Here is a 19,553-nt window from a genome sequence, read left to right on the forward strand (position 1 = left end):
ACGAAGACTAATAGTATTTGCATCATCAGCTGGCTGAACTAAACAGATTAAGATTGTCTTTCATATGTTAATGTTGTACGTAAAGAAATATCATGACTTACTATTTTTAGTGTTCGATGAAAATACGACGTTCAGAATTACCCCTGCTCAAACCCATGGGTAATCCAAATCCATAGGCAATATTATGGTAGCATATTTATGGTCCATATAAATAAAAAGAAGAAAACAAAAGTCGTTGGAAAGACAAAACTAGACCGGCTACATGCCAGTTTTCTGAGATAAAGTTTAATTTTATATTTAAAGAACCTATTTTTATTGAAATGGAGCTAACGGACGAGAATTTGAGGACATTAGCTCAATATCTACAACATACTCTGAGCCCAGACCCCTCTGTCCGTCGACCAGGTCAGTAAATGTACATATAGCGCAATTCTGTCACATGTTTCATGAAAATATGCACAGTTTCAAACTTATTTCCAAGTAGTTTTATGAAAACTCATTCAGCAAACTGTGCACAAAGTCTGATTCGTTTTTTATCACCAATTTGAGTGCTGTTTTTTGACCTACTGTCATTGCTTGGTGTTCAATAATAAGAGTGTTGAATGTGCGTATATAAATATAGTATAGCCAAGGCTACGTTTTGACAATACTCAAATATCATTATGTTTTATCTGAAAATGTCCCGTTTTATTTAGATTTTATGGAAAATTCAAGTGAAACTGTATCTGTCAGCTTTTGTACAATATTTTTTCATGTGCGCCTCATTTTGTTATTGCACAACAAATAAAAAAACAACGATTCATCTGGGTGGAATTTAAGATATAAAATTTGGAGATTCCAGTTTCTGCCACAAGTTTGAGAAAACACAAATATCAGAATAAAATACCTAAAAACTTCTGCAAAACCATTGAATAAACTTTTTTTTTACCATCTGTGACTGAAATTATGGTAATTTTTGGATAGGGCCTGACACGCTTATTACGAATATTTTTTAGAAAAAAACTTTATATTCGCCTTAATTACTATAAAATAAAACTTTTTGCATTTCGGGCGGCGGAAAATTATGAATTTAAATTTTCAATTGCGTTAACCAAAATTCACTTCGCGAATCGATGCGGCGGCAATCAGCTGCCATTAGGTACGTCACTGTTATGTTGGTATCCCTGATACATTGCGTAGATACGACTATGGCTAACTTCGTGGAAGACAAATGGATTTGTATCACAAACCATGTTACACAAACCTAGCGTAGCCGGTAAACCACTTGAAAACTGGGATGTTTTTCTTGCCTTGACGCGAGCAGGCGTTATTAAGGGGCACTTTCCTTTGTATCACAAACCATGTTACACAAACCTAGGTATCCCACGAAGATAGCAACGGTCGTATTTAGCTCTTGTTAATGCATCAGTGATACCAACATAACAGTGCGTTCCTAATGTCGCCACATCGATTCGCGGAGTGAATTTTGGTTTTACGCAATTGAAAATCAAAATGTATAATTTTCCGCCGCCCGAAATGCAAAAAGTTTTCTTTTATTGTAATTAAGGCGAATATAAAGTTTTTTTCTAAAAATTATTCGTAATAAGCGTGTCAGGCCCTATCCAAAATTTACCGAAATTATAAAATGATATGTCGTGGGTTAACTAAGATTAATCTCTTATTTGTAAATATGGAAAAATATTTTTTCACTTTTTTTTGCTGACAAAATTATGTAAAATTTTTGTAACAGATGGCCACACTTAATACATATATTTTTTGAAAAAACTCTGACTAATAACTTAACCTAATATAATTACTATGTAATGTATTGCTACTACTCGAGTCGGACCTACGTACACTTCGGCCGTTGCCTAGAGGCCCGACGGTACCTGAAACTACCGTACTATTCCATTGGGCGACCGCTACAATCTTCAGCGTTCCGTCGGCAACATATTGTAGCTATAGTAACTAGAATATTCGGGAACGTTCTTAGGTGCAACTTGAATCGCATTGAAACCTAATAGCGAACAACAGGTACTGCCGATCTACCTAACTGCTGGATGTTTCTCGATGCATTCGCACCTTATATAAGCGACAGCGGGAAAGTACTCAGGCAATCTACTACTTACATATCTTTAACACCTTAAGTAGTCCTTGCTGTGTCTGTTGTGATTAATTACTTGTGTGATATATAAAACATTATTAAAATTTATTCACGGATGTTTTATCCCGGCAACGGAATAAATCTAACATAAATATTACATAGTTTAATTTCAACACCGAACACATTTATCTTCAACCTTGCAATAAATATAACAGACAACTACCTAATTGTATTCGGGGGGAATGGAAAAACTTAAAAAGTTATCTTTTAACTATAAAAATTCAGCTTGCATATGTTTGTGCTCGAAAAACTGGAAAAGTAGTCGACCGATAGATAATATTGTCAAATTCTGCTGCATGCTAAATACGCAAAAAATATATAAATACAACTTGTTTATTACGGTCCGCCTATCGGTATTTGCTCATACCTCCTTTCTTTAAATACGCCCGACATCTCTCGCTCGCTTGCACATAGGAGTTGAGTGGGTGCGGAACGTAGAAAGAGATTCGAATCGGGTTTCACCGTCATAAAAACCCTCATTCCAGGAGTTGAATTATTTCACCAACAAATAATATACTATCCTTTCGTTGAAATACCGATGTAAACGAAAGGCACGAAAATAAATTAAAAAAAAAGACTTGCATTATGATTCGATAATTAGGTATATATAGTTGGGACCTTCACAAAGAGATTGGTATATAATATTCATGTAAAAACATTGTATAATTCCGTCTTACCTGCCATTGAAATCAGGCAGGCGCAAAAGGTAGAACTACTCTTCCCGGCCTTAAGCATCAATCGACCGAACGGGTAGAACTATCTTTCTCGGCCGAAGTGTGTTAATAGAATTACTTTCGATTTGTTCCTAGAGTTTTGGGAAGACCCAAAACACATTGAGCACGCCTAATTAGGGAGGCAATTGAAATTCACCAAAATCAGATTACATTAATAGAGACGATGGGGCTGGGCTCAATTGTTCTTGGTATCCAGTACTTGATGGGCTACGCCAAAACTAATCCTCGAAAACCATATTAATTTTCACTAATTAAACTGAAATACGCTCCTAATCCTAAGAGGATTGGAGCACGCAACACAGTATCGCTTCTAGAAACTTAAATAGACACTTCACCACAATCTGTATACTGTAACGCTGTCCGAAGCGTTGTCTAAAAAAGGAGAAAGTGGAACAAGGTATAATACCCTAAAAATAACAATAAAAGTTATTTGTATTTTTAACCACTCAGAACATTAGAACGTCAAAAGACGTAAATATGATAATAGCGGTCAAGACATTAGAACGTCTTTTCACGTAAACGCGCGAGATTTTACAAAAATTGATTTATTTCCATCACTAGTATACGGATTCCCATGATTTAAAAAACAGAGTATCGATAATGAATAACGCTACGCGTCTGTATTCAAGAATATCTATGGAACGTAGAGGTGCATTATCTAAGCCGATTGAAACTGTCAAGATGTTCGTTAATAATTTATTGCGTTTCTAAATAATTTATTAAAAAAATTTAATTTGGACGGTTAATATTTTGAGGTGACTAATAGTTTTTAAATATATTTCTTCAATATATAAAGTGTTATTTCTTTATGCTACTCAGAAAAAAATACATTTTTCAAGGCTTTGAAATAATGGTAAACGATTTTTACATATTTTTGACGTTTTCATAAAATGTATATTTAGAAACTCAAATATTTACGTATAACAACACAATGCGATAGTGAATTTCATAATCTTTCCAAAACATTTTTTAGAATGAGGCTACGTTTCCCAAAACGTGAGTTATGAAGCTTTTAGTAAAACTCGTAAATAACACAAAAATTATCACGTTCTGACAGTTCTCAAAGGGACACATAATAAATAAAATTCTATGTCTGAGAGGTTAATATCCTAGTTCATTTTAATAATATTATCTAGTTATAATAAATTGCAAAACACCATACTCGATAGCCTCACCGATTGCGCAAAATAAATTGAATTTTTGTTTGCCGCTGTTAAAATTTTAATTTTTTTTTTCCACAGCTGAAAAATTTCTGGAAGGAGTGGAAGGCAACCAAAACTATGCTCTTTTATTACTAAGGCTGGTTGATAATGCAGAACTCGACGTTACCCTCCGAATTGCTGGATCTATCACATTCAAAAACTTTGTCCGGAGAAACTGGCCCGTGGTGAGTAGTTTTTATTTTTATTTTTTAAAGAAAGACAAACATTTCCAGGTTACGAATAACCTGACAATATTTAAAAAAAAACTCCTACAACCATCGTTATAAGCGGAAAATGTTGCTTAGCTAGCTAATTCAACTTACGAAACCTGAGTGGGAACCCTGCGCATTTGTCAACTCGGCTACTAACCAATCTAGTTGAACTAATAGACATAAAATATATGGTTTTTGTTAGCTTCACGTCTACCATTATATTTATGTAAATTGCCTCCCATACATTTTCCTGTGTTGTCTTGGACTCTTAAGTCAGGTTATTTCATAAAATTTCTGTGAAAGTTCTATTCAAGTTTTTATTATTTCATCACGGGCTAGTTATTTTACAGTACAAGACAATAACAGAACTAGATTAAGACTTATATAATGTGTAAGGAAATATAAAAAGGCTTTGGGGAAGCCCGAGGAAGAGATGGCACGATTAAGTGAATCAAATAATGTTGAGTTTTGTCATGTCAAGAGTCGGTACAACGGAAGAGTATATATGAATGCGAATGATGTAGAATAGTTGGAAGAAATTGCCACCAGGCAATAAGCCTACCTGTAATAAATTATTATGTATGTATGTGTATAATATATACATATTATGTAAAATATACATATTTTGTATAATATACATATTTTGTATAATATACATATTTTGTATAATATACATATTATGTAAAATATACATATTTTGTATAATATACATATTTTGTATAATATACATATTTTGTATAATATACATATTTTGTATAATATACATATGTATAATATACAATGTATAATATACATATTATATATTGTTTACCCACAAACAGTTTTACAACTCGTTGTGGAAGGAGATTATAAATAATAGGTTCTTTGTGATAAATCAGGGATTTATTAATACTTCGCGTATTACAATGGTGACTCGATAGTCGACCTAACTAGGAGTTGGCTAAATGAGATCTGGGAACAGTAAGTTTGTCTGGGAGCATTCTCACTGGCCCTGGCGACTACTGGCCACAGGCTCCATCTTGCGGACTTCCAGGAAAGCTCTTTGCACTGCCCTCTATGAGCGCATTTGTGAAGCTCTTAACTAACTCACTTCTCAACATGTATAATATACATATTATGTACAATACATGGTAGAAGAAATTGGGGGCGCCTGAGGAAGACATGGCACGACCAAGTGAATCAGATACTGGAGTCGGGCCATGTCAAGAGTCAGAATAATAGAAGAGTATGTGGGTCAATCCGCACCAAATCATCCAGGCCATGTCACCCACCATCTCAGATTTTGATGAAACTTTAAATTTTTAATCCTTCCATATAGATAAAAAAATATACCAAATTTTACCTTCCTACCTCAACTCGTTTTTTTTTTATGGGCAGTTGAAGTTTGGGCAAAATAAGCGTTTTTACATATTCCGAGCACTCCGGAAGAGCTTGTACCTTCAATGAAAAAAAATTGTATCTTTGTCATTTATAGTGCAAATGCAATGAAAATTTTCAATATTATCAAGAAAACTATGCTGATTGCAGAAAAAAATAAATAAACCCTTTACATTTATCTACTTGACTTTAAAAAATTACCAAAAGTAATTTTTTAAGTAATTTTTGGGACGGAAAAGGTACTTTACAAAAAAGCAATATCTCGGGAAGGTACAGTGTTAATGAAGTAATTTTTTTTTTATTCATATCTACAAATAGCATAGAATCACATACAAAAATAAAATTCATGGCATTTTACTAGCTTCAATAAATAAAATCCATTTTAAACTTTTTTCAAACTTTTTGTAATTTTTTTTTATTCTTATCTACAATAAACATAGTACAAACTAAAAAAATAAAACTCCTGGTATTTTGTGTGCTTCACAGTGTAGAAACGTTTTTAAAATAAGAAATCTTTATCATACAGAATTGTTCTAGGTTTTTTTAAATCTAGATACAAAAATAAATAAAATCCATTTTAAACTTTATTCAAACTTTTTGTGATTTTTTTTATATCTATTTTTAGTTTGTAATTGGGCAAGTTATAGTTTAGGTATATAGCTAGTAATATAGGTTGAATGAATGGAGTAATATCAAAGAAACAGTCCTAGAGACAAGTCACTACATGGAAATGATGTATCTGCAAGAAGAACAAGACAGAACATGAAAATTACTATCTGCCTCATCACTAAGTTTGCAGGATACTACATGCTTTGTTTCCTCTGACATGCTTAGTTCTGAGTCAGCTTCAAAGCAGTGATCATCTATATAAATACAGTAGTTGTTTCATGTTATGGTGTACGTTGTTAAAATGTCTCTAATCGAAACAAGTCAGAGAAATTAACGAGTGTGGATTTGTTAAGTTAATTTGAAAAAAAGCTTATTCAACAAAGAAGTTTTGTATCTACAGACTTGGTTTTCAACATTTGTGAGCACCACAGAATATTTAACTTAAATAAATATGAAACATTTCAAAAAGCTTGTTTTGACCCGTTCCAAAGCCACAAAAGGAAAATTACAAAAACTTTAAGAACAGTATCCTTGGAATTTTCAGAGAACATTAATACCATTCTAAAAGTAACTAATAAAGCAATCCCTGGACAAAAAATTTGTAATGCATGCAGAGCAAAAATTAGTAAGAGCCAAAACCTTAACAATGAATTTGAAGAGCTTAACACTTTTCAAGAAGACATAAGTGAAGTTGAAAATGTTTTAAACAAAGAAATTTTTTTACAAAAAATCAACACTTCTTTAACTGACATTGGAGAATCTCCATTTAAACTACATGCAATACCATCCCACAGTAAGTCTAGTTACGCTAAACGGAAGTTAGATTCTGCTTGTTCAACCTTAAAGAAAAAAGTAAGTAAAGTTTTAGAAAAAGAATTTTCCCCAGTAAAATGTGATGCAAAAATACCAAGATGTATTCAAGAAAAAGCTAATGACATGGACAGGCTTGTTGAGTTGGTTAAAAAAAAATTGGAAACACAAGTTACACGCCGTGAGAGAATTCAGCTTCTAACTCTCGCTCCAACTTCGTGGAGTAGAAAAAAGGTTGCTGAAGAATTCAGTGTTGGTGAATACTCAGTTCGTAAAGCACGAGAGCTACTAAATGAAAATGGTATCATTGCTTTACCTGATCTAAAAAAAGGAAAACCATTAGACCAAGGAACAGTTACTTTGGTTAAAAATTTCTACCAAAAGATGAATTTTCTCGTGTTATGCCAGGGAAAAAAGATAAAGTTAGCATAACCAAAAATGTTTATGAACAAAAAAGACTATTGCTTTGTAACCTGAATGAACTTTATGCTACCTTCAAGTTTGAATACCCTGCTTCAAAAATTGGGATTTCGAAATTTTGTTGGTTGCGTCCCAAATGGTGTGTGCCAGTAGGTTCTCCAGGCTCTCATTCTGTCTGCGTTTGTGCAATTCATCAAAATGTAGTGTTGCTTCTTAATGCTTGTGACAGTGAAGAAACGTACAATGATTTAATGGACTACTTAGTGTGCTCAAAGAACAATAGAGACTGTATGCTTCGACATTGCGATAAGTGTTCAACATCTAGTGAAAATCTTAAAAAACATTTGTTAGAAAAATTTGAAGAATGGGACCAAGAAGATGAAATTACATACAGTGCATGGGTAACTACTGATAGAACACAGCAGGTTTCAGTTACAGTTCCCTTTCATGAATATGTAGAACATCATGTGAAGAGTCTTGTAAAACTTCTTCCTCATTCTTTTATAACAAAGTCTCAATCAAAATATCTCAAAGAGTCCCTAAAAGCACAGCTTCAGATAAATGAAGCTGTTGTGTTATTAGACTTCAGTGAAAACTTCTCCTATGTTATCCAGAATGAAGTCCAGGGTTACCACTGGACGCAAGACAGTTGTTCACTCCACCCAGTGGTAATTTACACTTGTGAAGAGCCTGGCAAAGATCTCACAGTGTCAAGCTTGTGTGTAATTTCAGATGACTTGGAACATGATGTAAGTTTCGTTTACGAAACTCAAAAAATTGTTGCTCAATTTTTAAATCAAAAATTTCCCCAAATTCAAAGTGTTCATTATTTTACTGATGGTTGCGCAGCGCAATATAAAAACTGCAAAAACTTTTTAAATCTGTCACCATCAAAAAGACTTCAACTTGAAAGCATGTTGGTCGTTTTTTGCTACGAGTCATGGGAAATCTCCCTGTGATGGAATAGGTGGAACAGTAAAACGTCTTCTAACTAGAGAAAGTTTGCAACTTGGCCCTGGCAACACTATCACAACTGTAGACAAAACTTTTAAGTTTTGTCAGTCGAGAGTAGAAAATATATATTTTTACTTGCTGAGAAAAGAAAGCTTATTCACTTGCAGGCAACAATTACAGCAGCGTTTTTCACAAGCTAAAACAATACCAGGCACTCGAGGTTTCCACTGCTTTGTTCCTCTGTCTGAAAATGAAGTTGGCACAAAAAGGATAAGTTCAGATTCAGATTATGCTTTGATTTTTAACTTCAGTGGGGAACGAAATCGCTCTGAGCAACTAAGTATGGTACAAATTTGTACAAACTCTTATGTAGCTTGCGTATATGACAACCATTGGTTTTTTGGACTTGTGGTTTCCAAAGATGAAGACGAGTGTGATGTATCAATCAAGTTTATGCATCCTTTTGGCCCAGCTCCATCCTTTTACTGGCCACATCAAAAAGAAGATATTTGTTTTGTTCCACTACAAAATATTTTTAATATCGTTGACCCTCCCACAACAAAAGGTTCAGGAAGAGCTTACTACTTTCTTGAAAAAGACGTTCATCATGCTGATCAAAAGTTCAACCATCTTATGGGTCAGATCAAGAATAAAAGTAAAAAAATGAACTTGAAAATTTATTTGTAAACAATATTATTGTAATGTACTTTCATTTAACCTAATCCTACATTGCCTGTTTTATTTTTATTGTATTTGTTTTTTAAAGAGTTAACTTTGTATTGAAAAGAGTTAAAAAGTTGATCTTGTTATAAAATATTGCTATGGTGTATGCATTCAGGGTAAGGAACAAGGTACATTATTTTGTTGGTGCCTTAAGCTTACATTGCAAGCTTACCAGCATGTTGTAAAGCAGTGCTCCGCAACCGGTGTGCCGTGGTACACTGGTGTGCCGTGAGCCGGAAACAGGTGTGCCGCGGTAAAATTCGATGTATTTGACATTTTACAATATTTCATTATGTATTTAATACACAATGACATATTATTTTTCATAATATTGTCTATTTTTCAAAATGTAGTATAGAATATTTGTAATATTCTGTGCTGAAATGGGAGCTGAATATGAATCCCTATTGTTTTATACTGAAATTTGTTGACTATCCCGAGGCAAAGTTTTGGCTAGATTGTTTGAACTTCGTCACGAGGTGCGTGAGTTTAGTTTAAATCAAAATATGCACGAACTATATCAGCGCCTCGATGATGATTACTGATTGATTAAACTTTTATACATGGCTGATATATTCGAGCATTTGAATGAACTTAATAAAAAATGCAAAATACAAATTACAAGGGTTGAAAAAAAAAATCGAGTTTGGCAGAAAGAGTCGCAAAAAGGATGTTTGGAAATGTACCAAAGTACAATTGAAAACAAACAATTGATTGTGGATCTGGCCCAACAACATTTAAATATGCTTCATCATAAATTTGATCTGTATTTTTATTCCGTGAATACGGAACAATACGATTGGATTCGAAATCCTTTTGCAACCAATGCAATAAATTTTTCGGAAGCACTGCCTCTATATAATTCGAGAGGAATTTACAGATTTATATAATGACATGACTTTAAAACTTCACTTATCCGAAGTTCCATTAGATGTTTTCTGGATTTACGTTATCTTATACGAGTATCCTTGCATTTTGGACAAAGAAATTTTAACACTACTTCCATTTTAAAATACATATTTATCTGAGCAAAGTTTTCCAACGTTTGTATTAATTGAAATTGATAAGCGGTTATGCTTAAAAGTCGTGCTGTCAAAAATCGAGCCGAATATAAAACTTTTGTGTTCATTGAAGCAAGCGCATGTATCACATTAATTTATTATTATTATTTTATAATAATTAATAAATATGTTATGGTTATATGTATGTAACTTTTCAAATAAAAAAATATAAAAATTGGATCAATTTAATACCTATACATTTTAGTTTTTGGTGTGCCGCGTAGCTCTAGGAAGAATTTTGGTGTGTCTTAGGTGAGAAAAGGTTGCGGAGCACTGTTGTAAAGGACCGAATAAGTTTGACTTTTTTTATTTGCAAATACAGTATCTAGATTTTAAAAAACTTGGAACAATTCTGTATGATTAAGATTTCTCATTTTAAAAACGTTTCTACACTGTGAAGCACACAAAATACCAGGGGTTTTATTTTTTTAGGTTGTACTATGTTTATTGTAGATAAGAATAAAAAAAAAATTACAAAAAGTTTGAAAAAAGTTTAAAATGGATTTTATTTATTGAAGCAAGTAAAATGCCATGAATTTTATTTTTGTATGTGATTCTATGCTATTTGTAGATATGAATAAAAAAAAAAATTACTTCATTAACACTGTACCTTCCCGAGATATTGCTTTTTTGTAAAGTACCTTTTCCGTCCCAAAAATTACTTAAAAAATTACTTTTGGTAATTTTTTAAAGTCAAGTAGATAAATGTAAAGGGTTTATTTATTTTTTTCTGCAATCAGCATAGTTTTCTTGATAATATTGAAAATTTTCATTGCATTTGCACTATAAATGACAAAGATACAATTTTTTTTCATTGAAGGTACAAGCTCTTCCGGAGTGCTCGGAATATGTAAAAACGCTTATTTTGCCCAAACTTCAACTGCCCATAAAAAAAAACGAGTTGAGGTAGGAAGGTAAAATTTGGTATATTTTCTTATCTATATGGAAGGATTAAAAATTTAAAGTTTCATCAAAATCTGAGATGGTGGGTGACAAATCCAAAATTTTCTGGATGATTTGGTGCGGATTGACCCATGTATGAATGTGAATGAGGCGAGGAGTGTGTGCCAAGACTGAGTTTTTTGGCGGTCCGTCCTCTCTTTGTTAATGTACAATACACTGAATAGATGATGCACACCAGAAATGCCTTCCACGTAGATTTGAATGGAAACCGATGTCTCCACTGACTTAGTACCCCTTGCCTATTTGGCATCTGCTCTGTCTCTCTTACATTTGTCTGACACAGTTCTTCGTCAAATGTTTCTGGCTTTTACCCTTCAAGAGTGTTCTACACCATCATTTCAAATTTTGGATTATGAATTTATACGAGGGTAGTTCAAATACGGAGGAGCAATTTATACAAGGGTAGTTCAAATACGGAAAAGCAATTTGAAAAAAAAAACTTTTTACATGTTTTAAAACTAGATCAAGAAAATGTATCTATTTTTCTACATAATTGCCATTTCAGTTGATACATTTTGGTAAGAGCTGTTCAATTTTTGTGTACGAAACGTTGTGAGGAAGCGTTCAACCTAATCTTTCACCTTGTACAGGGTTTTCCAACAAGAGGTATTATTTTGAATAGCCCGCTATTTCGGTAGATGTTACTTTTGAAGTAACATCTAGTTTCTACTTGTCAAATGTCATTTTTAAACATATGTATATAGTAGAAACTACGCCATTAATAAAAATGGAACGATACACGCTTCAATAACGCATTGAAATTATTAAAATTCACTTGAGTGAATCAAATGCAAATCATCTTGAGTGATGAGACCCATTTCCACCTAGGTGGCTTCGTCAACAAGCAAAATTGTCGCATCTGGGGCTCGGAAAACCATATTAATAAAAAAAAAATTATTGTTGAAAAGCCTCTCTATCCTCAACGTGTGACTGTTTGGTGCGGTTTATGATCCGGCGGAGTCATTGGACCTTACTTTTTAGAGAATGAGGCTGGAGCAACAGTTACGGTGAATGGATTGCGCTATCGAGAGATGATTAATGATTTTTTATAGCCGGAATTGGATGGTATTGATCTGGACAACGTTTACTTTGAACAAGACGGCGCTACGTGCCACACAAGCAACGAAACCATTGATCTTTCACGATTGAATATCAAAATAACACCTCTTATTTAAAACCCTGTAGTTGTTGCTTATGCTTGGTTGCTTGCTCTTCCATGAGAATTCGAGGGACCCATCTTGCGCAAATCTTCCTTTATCGGAAGATGGAACTGTGGATTTACTAATTTTAATTTCCATCGCTAACTTGGTACGATTCTCTCCACTAAGGCCCAGTAGATCAGTTGCTTTTGAACTCGGCTTAGTTGGATTGCTGAGTTTAGCATGTCTTAGCGCATACATAAATCCGTATATAGGTCGTTGGCATAGATATCACCAATACTACAAGTTTTTGATTGTAATAGAGAAACGTGTATCTTTTTTCTTTGCAAAACCAAACTACTATCATCAATTTAACTGCAGTTTATTTTTACGTGGATTTAATTTACGAGTGGAGTTTTGATAATGTTCCCACTTCAATCAGCATGGTGCTAAATGCGACGATACTAATTGTAAATAGTATTTGTTTTTCCAGAGTCAGTTCACTATTCATGAAATTATGATGAACTTACCGCTGAAAACAAACTGTTTACTCCCTTTTTTACCTTTAAAATCCCTGTTGACGTCTTGTGTTTTCCATCCACCCATCCCGTTTTCAGCCGGGACAGGAGTGCTCCTGGCTGGGGCGGTACATTCGTATTGCGTGTCATTTATATATACTATGCTCGTATTAATATGGCAAGCTGTTGCAGGAGGAAGATGGAGTGGACAAGGTGTCAGCGGCGGAGCGGGAGCAGATCCGATCGGCGCTGGTGGGGCTGATGCTGCGCGCGCCACCCGCCACGCAGTCGCAGCTCAGCCAGGCCGTGGCTGTCATCGGCAGCCACGACTTCCCCGACAAGTGGCCGGGACTCATCACGCAGATGGTGGACAACTTCTCCACAGGTGACGTTATAACCAACCTTTGCCTTATGAAGTACACATTTATAATCTTGGAGTAGACAAGCCATCATCGGCACTATAATTCTTGGAGACTCTTGTTTGCCTCAAGGAAACACCTTCACTCCTGCAGATCTGCTGCTGTTTCCATTCTAGAGCTTCTGAGGTATTTTTCTCTCCGCTTTAAGCTTTGGTCTACCGATACTCCTTCATCCTGCAGTTTTATTAACATGGAGCCTCTTTGTTTGTCAGCTAAATCTATCCTTCTTTCTTCCATCCTTGCTACGTTAGAGCATTCCACTTTGACCTCCACCATACGAAGAAGAAGAAGAGCAGAAGAAAGAGAAATGGCTAAAAGAAAAGATGAAATCATGCAGGAGACATATTTTCCGCTAATTAAATCTCATAATGTAAAAGAATTAGTAATTTTGAAGGAGTAACTCTTACTGCCGAAATTGTCTCTTATTTCTGGTACCCGATTGATTTTACTGATTCATATTTTTCCACCAACAGGTGATTTCCACGTCATAAACGGAGTTCTCCGGACGGCACACTCTCTGTTTAAACGCTACCGTTATGAGTTCAAGTCTCAACAGCTGTGGACGGAGATCAAATTTGTGCTGGACAGATTTGCAAAACCCCTTACAGACCTCTTTTTGGTTAGTACTCGTTGCCACATCTATCATATGTCATTATATTATTAAAAATATTTAATTCAACCTTACAAGTTCTGCCTTTAGGTCACTTCCGCTGGAGCAGCTACACTTTCAAAATTTTTGCTGTCCTGCAGTGGCAGCTTGACCTTCGGGTCATTTGGACTTGACCACATAAAAATAAAAGATAATATTTATTTTATACACATTGCACTCACTGAGGGAACTGGTAGAGTGGGAGCACACAGAGAGCGGTCAGAGTTCTGCGTTCTAGTGACCGTTGACCGCTCAAGAGTTCCAAAGCACACAAGCGGCGTTCAAATTCTCGCATTCTAGTTTCGTTTGGGTCTTTGCATATGCAACATGTCTCTAGAAAGTTCATCATCCGATGAAGAATTATTGCTCTTGTGGAGCTTAGCAGTTTCTAAAAAGAAAAGGAAGTATTGGGTGCACCCAATCAACACAAGGCGAGAAGAACAAGGCGAATTTACTTAAAGATGAACAACGATTCTATATTTTTATAATTTACATCACTTAAATCGTATAATAAACTCCTTTCCCTAACCAATTCAATGAACTTTTCCGTGTTTGTAACCTCAGACATCGCGGCGTTCTGGCGTTCTCTGCCTCGGCGGGAAAAGAACTCTTAGAACGCGACGTTCCGTTTTGACCGCTGCGGTCTGACTGCCCGCTGTGTGCGTTTTTGTTATAGTATCAGTACATTCTAATGAACGCCGAACGCGGAACTCGGAACTCCTGATCGCTCTCTGTGTGCTCCCGCTCGTAGGGCTACTAATGGGACACTGCCATCTCAGGAGACACATGCATATTGTGAGTGGAAGACACTCCAATGTTGTGTTCTGACGGGAACGAGGCTCAGATACTTAGGAAGACACATTATGGAACCAGGAGACATAGCCAATTCAATGACAACCCTGGGGAACTTTATTAAAACCGGGTTACTGTTAAAAGAATGAGGTGAAATGGGAGATAGTACAATGGGCCAATCATCTGAGTGCTCACAGGAACTATTCGTAAACTGTCAAATAATTGACTAAAATGATTGCGATTATTTTCCAGGCAACTCTGGAGCTGAGCCGAGTGCACGCCACAAACGAGCCGGCCTTGCGGGTCATCTACTCCTCGCTGCTGCTGATCTGCAAGGTGTTCCACTCCCTCAACTACCAGGACCTGCCCGAATTCTTCGAGGACAACATGGCCACGTGGATGCCCAACCTGTTGGGGCTGCTACAGGCCAAGGTTCCCATCCTGGAGTCCCCGGTAATTTGTTTTAATGTGATTACTGTACAAGAGTCGCAACTGACCTGTGGTTAAAGCTCTGTTTCTAAAAAATCTTCTCTTTCTCAATAACAATGCTTTCTTAGTATTTTATGTGATTACCACAGAGTCCTAACTGTCCCAGTTCCGGTTAGTGGGTCTATATACCCCACTTGGGGTATGTTGTGATAGTGAAGGGAAGTAAATCTGGTCACCAAACACAGCTGAAGCATTTCAAGCAATGTCTACCACTAAACTAAAAGACAATTGATAAATAATAAAGCCAATTTTCACAGCAAAACACTGTGTCTTTACTTAGACTAAAAACTCTTATAATCAGAAATGAGTATGTTGGGTGACCTGGAGGCTAACATCCTCTATTATGCTCTCAAAATTCCTTTGCGTCTCGAAACCTCACGGCTTTCCATACCTTGGTACTCGTACCATAGAAGGGCAACCCTATATATATATACAGATAACTATACAGGGTGTATCGGCAAGTACCCGACAAACTTTAACCAGCTATTCCTCAGCACATTTGGAGTAAAAAATGTTATGGGCGCTTTGCTGTCCGGTAACATTTTTTTTCCATTAAAAACAAAAAATAAATAAAAAAATCCACACTCCGTCACTGTCATTTGCATTGTTTCTCATGTTCAACAGCTGTTGTTAGCAAGTGTGTCAAAAAGTGTCCTCGCTCTTTCGTACACACTAAATAATAATAGTTAAAAATGAGACGAATGGTGCCGTGCCATTTCGTTGTGATTGTAAAAGCGCGCCAACGTAGGTACGTACGTACTTTATTCAACGAAACTCGAACAAAATATTGCCAGACGGGTTTTCAAACTTTGACAAAGGATAAAATATTGGTGACATGTGGTGAAAATATGAATAATAAATTTTTTATTAAAAAAAAATGTTACCAGACAGCAAAGTGCCCATAACATTTTTTACTCCAAATGTGCCAAGGAATAGCTGGTTAAAGTTTGTCGGGTACGTGCCGATACACCCTGTATAACCTATATGATCTAGCTTGAAGCTTGTAGCTAGAACTATCACAAGCATGAAATGTACAAACATTTCAATTTCGCTATAGCAGTCCCAGAGAGAGGTATTACTTGATGTCATTGTCCTAGTAACTTCTGTCTTTGATTTCATACAAGACGTGTGACAAGAAAGAAGACGATCATCGATGACGTACGTACAACCTCTCTGAATCAAATGTACAAAAATTTCAATCAAATTCAAATGAATTGAATTACCTACGACAGATTGATAAAATTATACTACGCGTTAATTAATATGAAGATATGAGAAGTTTGCTAATGTTGATGGTTCTTCAATATTGATATTACGTGAATATTGTTTCATTAATGCATCATTGTTATTATTCAGGACGACGAAGCGGGCGTGGTGGAGAAGGTGCGCGCCGAAGCAGTGGAGTGTGCCGCCCTCTACGCCCTGAAGTACGGGGAGGAGTTTGCCCCGCACGCCCCCGCTTTCGTCACGGCCGCCTGGGGCGCGCTGGTGGACGCGGGGCCGCAGGCTAAATACGACGAGGTATCACTGTGCTTTTTTTCAATTGATATTAATACCGTCTAAGCAGGTGGTATGTGAATACCGCACAAGAGTCGAGAGTCAGTTGACATTGACTGGTATCTCCGATTGGGGTATTTTGTGCAGCAGAAGAAAATGGGGAAGTAGCACAGGTAAAATACATATATATATTTTGATAAATACATTTGTACAAACCAGGTTGAGTGAGCTATCGTTTATTATATTTTCGTTAGTGCCGAATCGAAAGAGACCACTCCCAAGTCGCTAGAATCAATATTCGGTGATACTATCTTTACTAAATTGAAGGAGATGGAGAAGAAGAACGTTTGGAAGTATCTGTCTATTCAGATCTGTTCATGACAATATTTCAATTTGATTCTCAGGATGTGCTGTTTTTATTAAGTTTAATACCACAGACCGAGAAAACCATAGAAGGGGCCTTAACCCGTCATATCCCGGAACCGCATATGTGAGTGCAGCACATTATCTACAAATTAAAAAAAAAATATATATATATGTGCAATTTTGACCCTTATGTATAAGGAATTTGTATGAAGAACAAGGTCACAATCGCTTGGGCTATTCTCGTTCTCATTCATTTCAGCAAATACCGGAATGACTTCTAGCTTTTCAGATTTTTTACAAAGAATTTTTCTGTGGAATGCCAACGAAATATTTGCCGCGTTTTTAGTGTCAAAGCGTCTTCTTTCATTATTTTTGATATAAATTGATTGTGGAAATAATAGATTTGAGGTATCATCAGAAAGATTATAGATAATTATAGATAGTTTTATCTACATTATTTTGATGTAATTTTTATAATATTTCACCCAAGAAAAGTGATGAAAATTAACTTCGTAAGAAATGTCAAAATTTTTACGTCATAATGAATAATTATATTTTTAGCATTATTTATTTACAGGTTTCTTGTACAAAATAATATTATTAGTAACAACAGTTGTATAAACTACTGAAATTTGGAAGAATTGTTATCATATACTTATATAATGCGACACAAAAAAAATTTAAGTGGACACTTGACGTTTGATTTTGGAATTTGAGCTTTTGGAAATTGAGCTAGGAATTTCCTGGTACACCACAGGTTAATGGTGAGGGGAGCAAACCAAGTAGTGCGGGGCGGGGATGTTACGTGTGCGTCTCCCTTTAAGTGTCATTAAATAAATCTGAATTCACAGGCAACTCTCAATGTACTATCGCTATTTAGTCTTCGAAAATTGCATTGCTTGCTTTGTAATAATCCCATATCAGGCGACAAAGTTTCGAATTGTTTCCAAAATTGAATATATTGTCACAGTATTTAGTCAAACACTTACAAATAATATGTTATAAGTTACTACGCAACCCGATTTGATAGTATATAAGATGGTTCGGTTAAAAACAAACATTCAGACCCTGCGCAGAAAAGTACTACAATTGACTGCGCTGCAAAATTATTTTTTTCTGAACAGGGACGACGGTCAGAATACAACTGATGTCGTGGTTTATTCAAGTAATACTAAAATAATCCTCCTGGTGCAAAAATGATTGTCACGTTGTTTGCCTCCAGCGCTACGAAATGATTTTGTGTTGTGATGTGTCTATTTCTTTCTTGGTCTGTGGTTTAACCGATGGAAGTATGACAAGCCATGAAGTGGGCTTGTCCATCAGTGGTGGTCCGTGACTTTTCAGTGAGCTAGAGCGGTAAGATTGAAAAATGCGACTTTATTGATGTTGTAGCTGAAAATATATATATATATTTTTAAACTTTCTATTTTTTGTATTCAGATTTTCAGGTTTCTTTCAGTTTTCAGGAAGTGCTGCACCCCAAAATGGAAAATATTCAAACAACAAAATTTAAATATCGAAAAAGAAATAAAAAAAATTTAATGTTTTTCAACTGTCGTATTTTTCAATCTCACTGAAAGTGACGGACTGCCACTGATGTCCATGCGCTGGAAGTAAGCTCATTTTTACTTTATTTCTGGTGGAATTGATCAAACATTTTCAAAGATCGAAATTCTTTCTTGGAACAGGTAATCAGTTTCATTGACCTGTCTGTGGCCCAGGAGTCGGAAGATCTTATCTTAGCGATCATTCCCAAGTTGAATATTTCCAGCTGGTCTCGGGTGCTCTGGGCTTCCTGGCCAACGTGGCGGAGAAGAATCACTACCGCAGCCTGTTCGAGGACCCTGCCACGCTGAGCAGCATCTGCGAGAAGGTGGTCATACCCAACATGGAGTTCAGAGGTAAACAAACTTATATTAATTTTGATATAAACAATATTCTTTGAAAATAGGAGGCTTCAGGTTTGTTCCTCTTAAAGCTTTAACTAATCTAACCCAACCCATCCTAATCTAACCTTCTAGAGTTTAGTGCAGAGGTCCCCAAACTTATTTGTTCTGTAGACCAACCGTGTGTCGATTTTTTTTCTGTTTTGGGTAGACTTCTGCCTGGGATTCCCCATTAATTCATTCCACTAATTCCCCACAAAATATGTTCAAATGTGTGGGGTCGAGGGGTGGCTAGAGAATTTCGAAGATGACACTAATTACCCACAATATTTTCAAATCCGTGGCTAGGGAATTTTGTGATAATTAATTGTGGGGGGGTCTAGGGAATTTCGTGATAATTAATTGTGGGGGGAGCTAGGGAATTTCGTTATAATTAATTGTGGGGGGGGCTAGGGAATTTCGTGATTAATTAATTGTGGGGAGGCCTAGGGACTTTCGTAATAATTAATTGTGGGGGGGAGAGGGCTAGGGAATTTCGTGATAATTAATTGTGGGAGGGCTAGGGGATTTCGTGATAATTAATTGTGGGG

At 35.8% G+C, this 19,553-nt stretch overlaps 1 protein-coding gene across 1 annotated transcript in view; it reads left to right on the plus strand.

The window, feature by feature from the left end:
- Positions 1-232: 232 nt before the first annotated feature.
- The window catches only part of Cse1 (chromosome segregation 1), a 42,754-nt gene continuing 23,433 nt past the window's right edge, over positions 233-19,553 (plus strand). The window contains exons 1-7 of the mRNA XM_089648470.1: positions 233-405; positions 4,119-4,264; positions 13,058-13,250; positions 13,758-13,903; positions 14,978-15,178; positions 16,571-16,735; positions 18,849-18,978. Of these exons, the coding sequence (XP_089504596.1) occupies positions 321-405; positions 4,119-4,264; positions 13,058-13,250; positions 13,758-13,903; positions 14,978-15,178; positions 16,571-16,735; positions 18,849-18,978 (1,066 nt within the window). The 5' untranslated portion in view covers positions 233-320. The remainder of the gene's footprint in view (positions 406-4,118; positions 4,265-13,057; positions 13,251-13,757; positions 13,904-14,977; positions 15,179-16,570; positions 16,736-18,848; positions 18,979-19,553) is intronic.

The sequence above is a fragment of the Hesperophylax consimilis genome, chromosome 28 (assembly GCF_061612785.1).
Source record: "Hesperophylax consimilis isolate HC1 chromosome 28, BYU_Hcon_1.0, whole genome shotgun sequence".
Taxonomy (NCBI): Eukaryota; Metazoa; Arthropoda; class Insecta; order Trichoptera; family Limnephilidae; genus Hesperophylax; species Hesperophylax consimilis.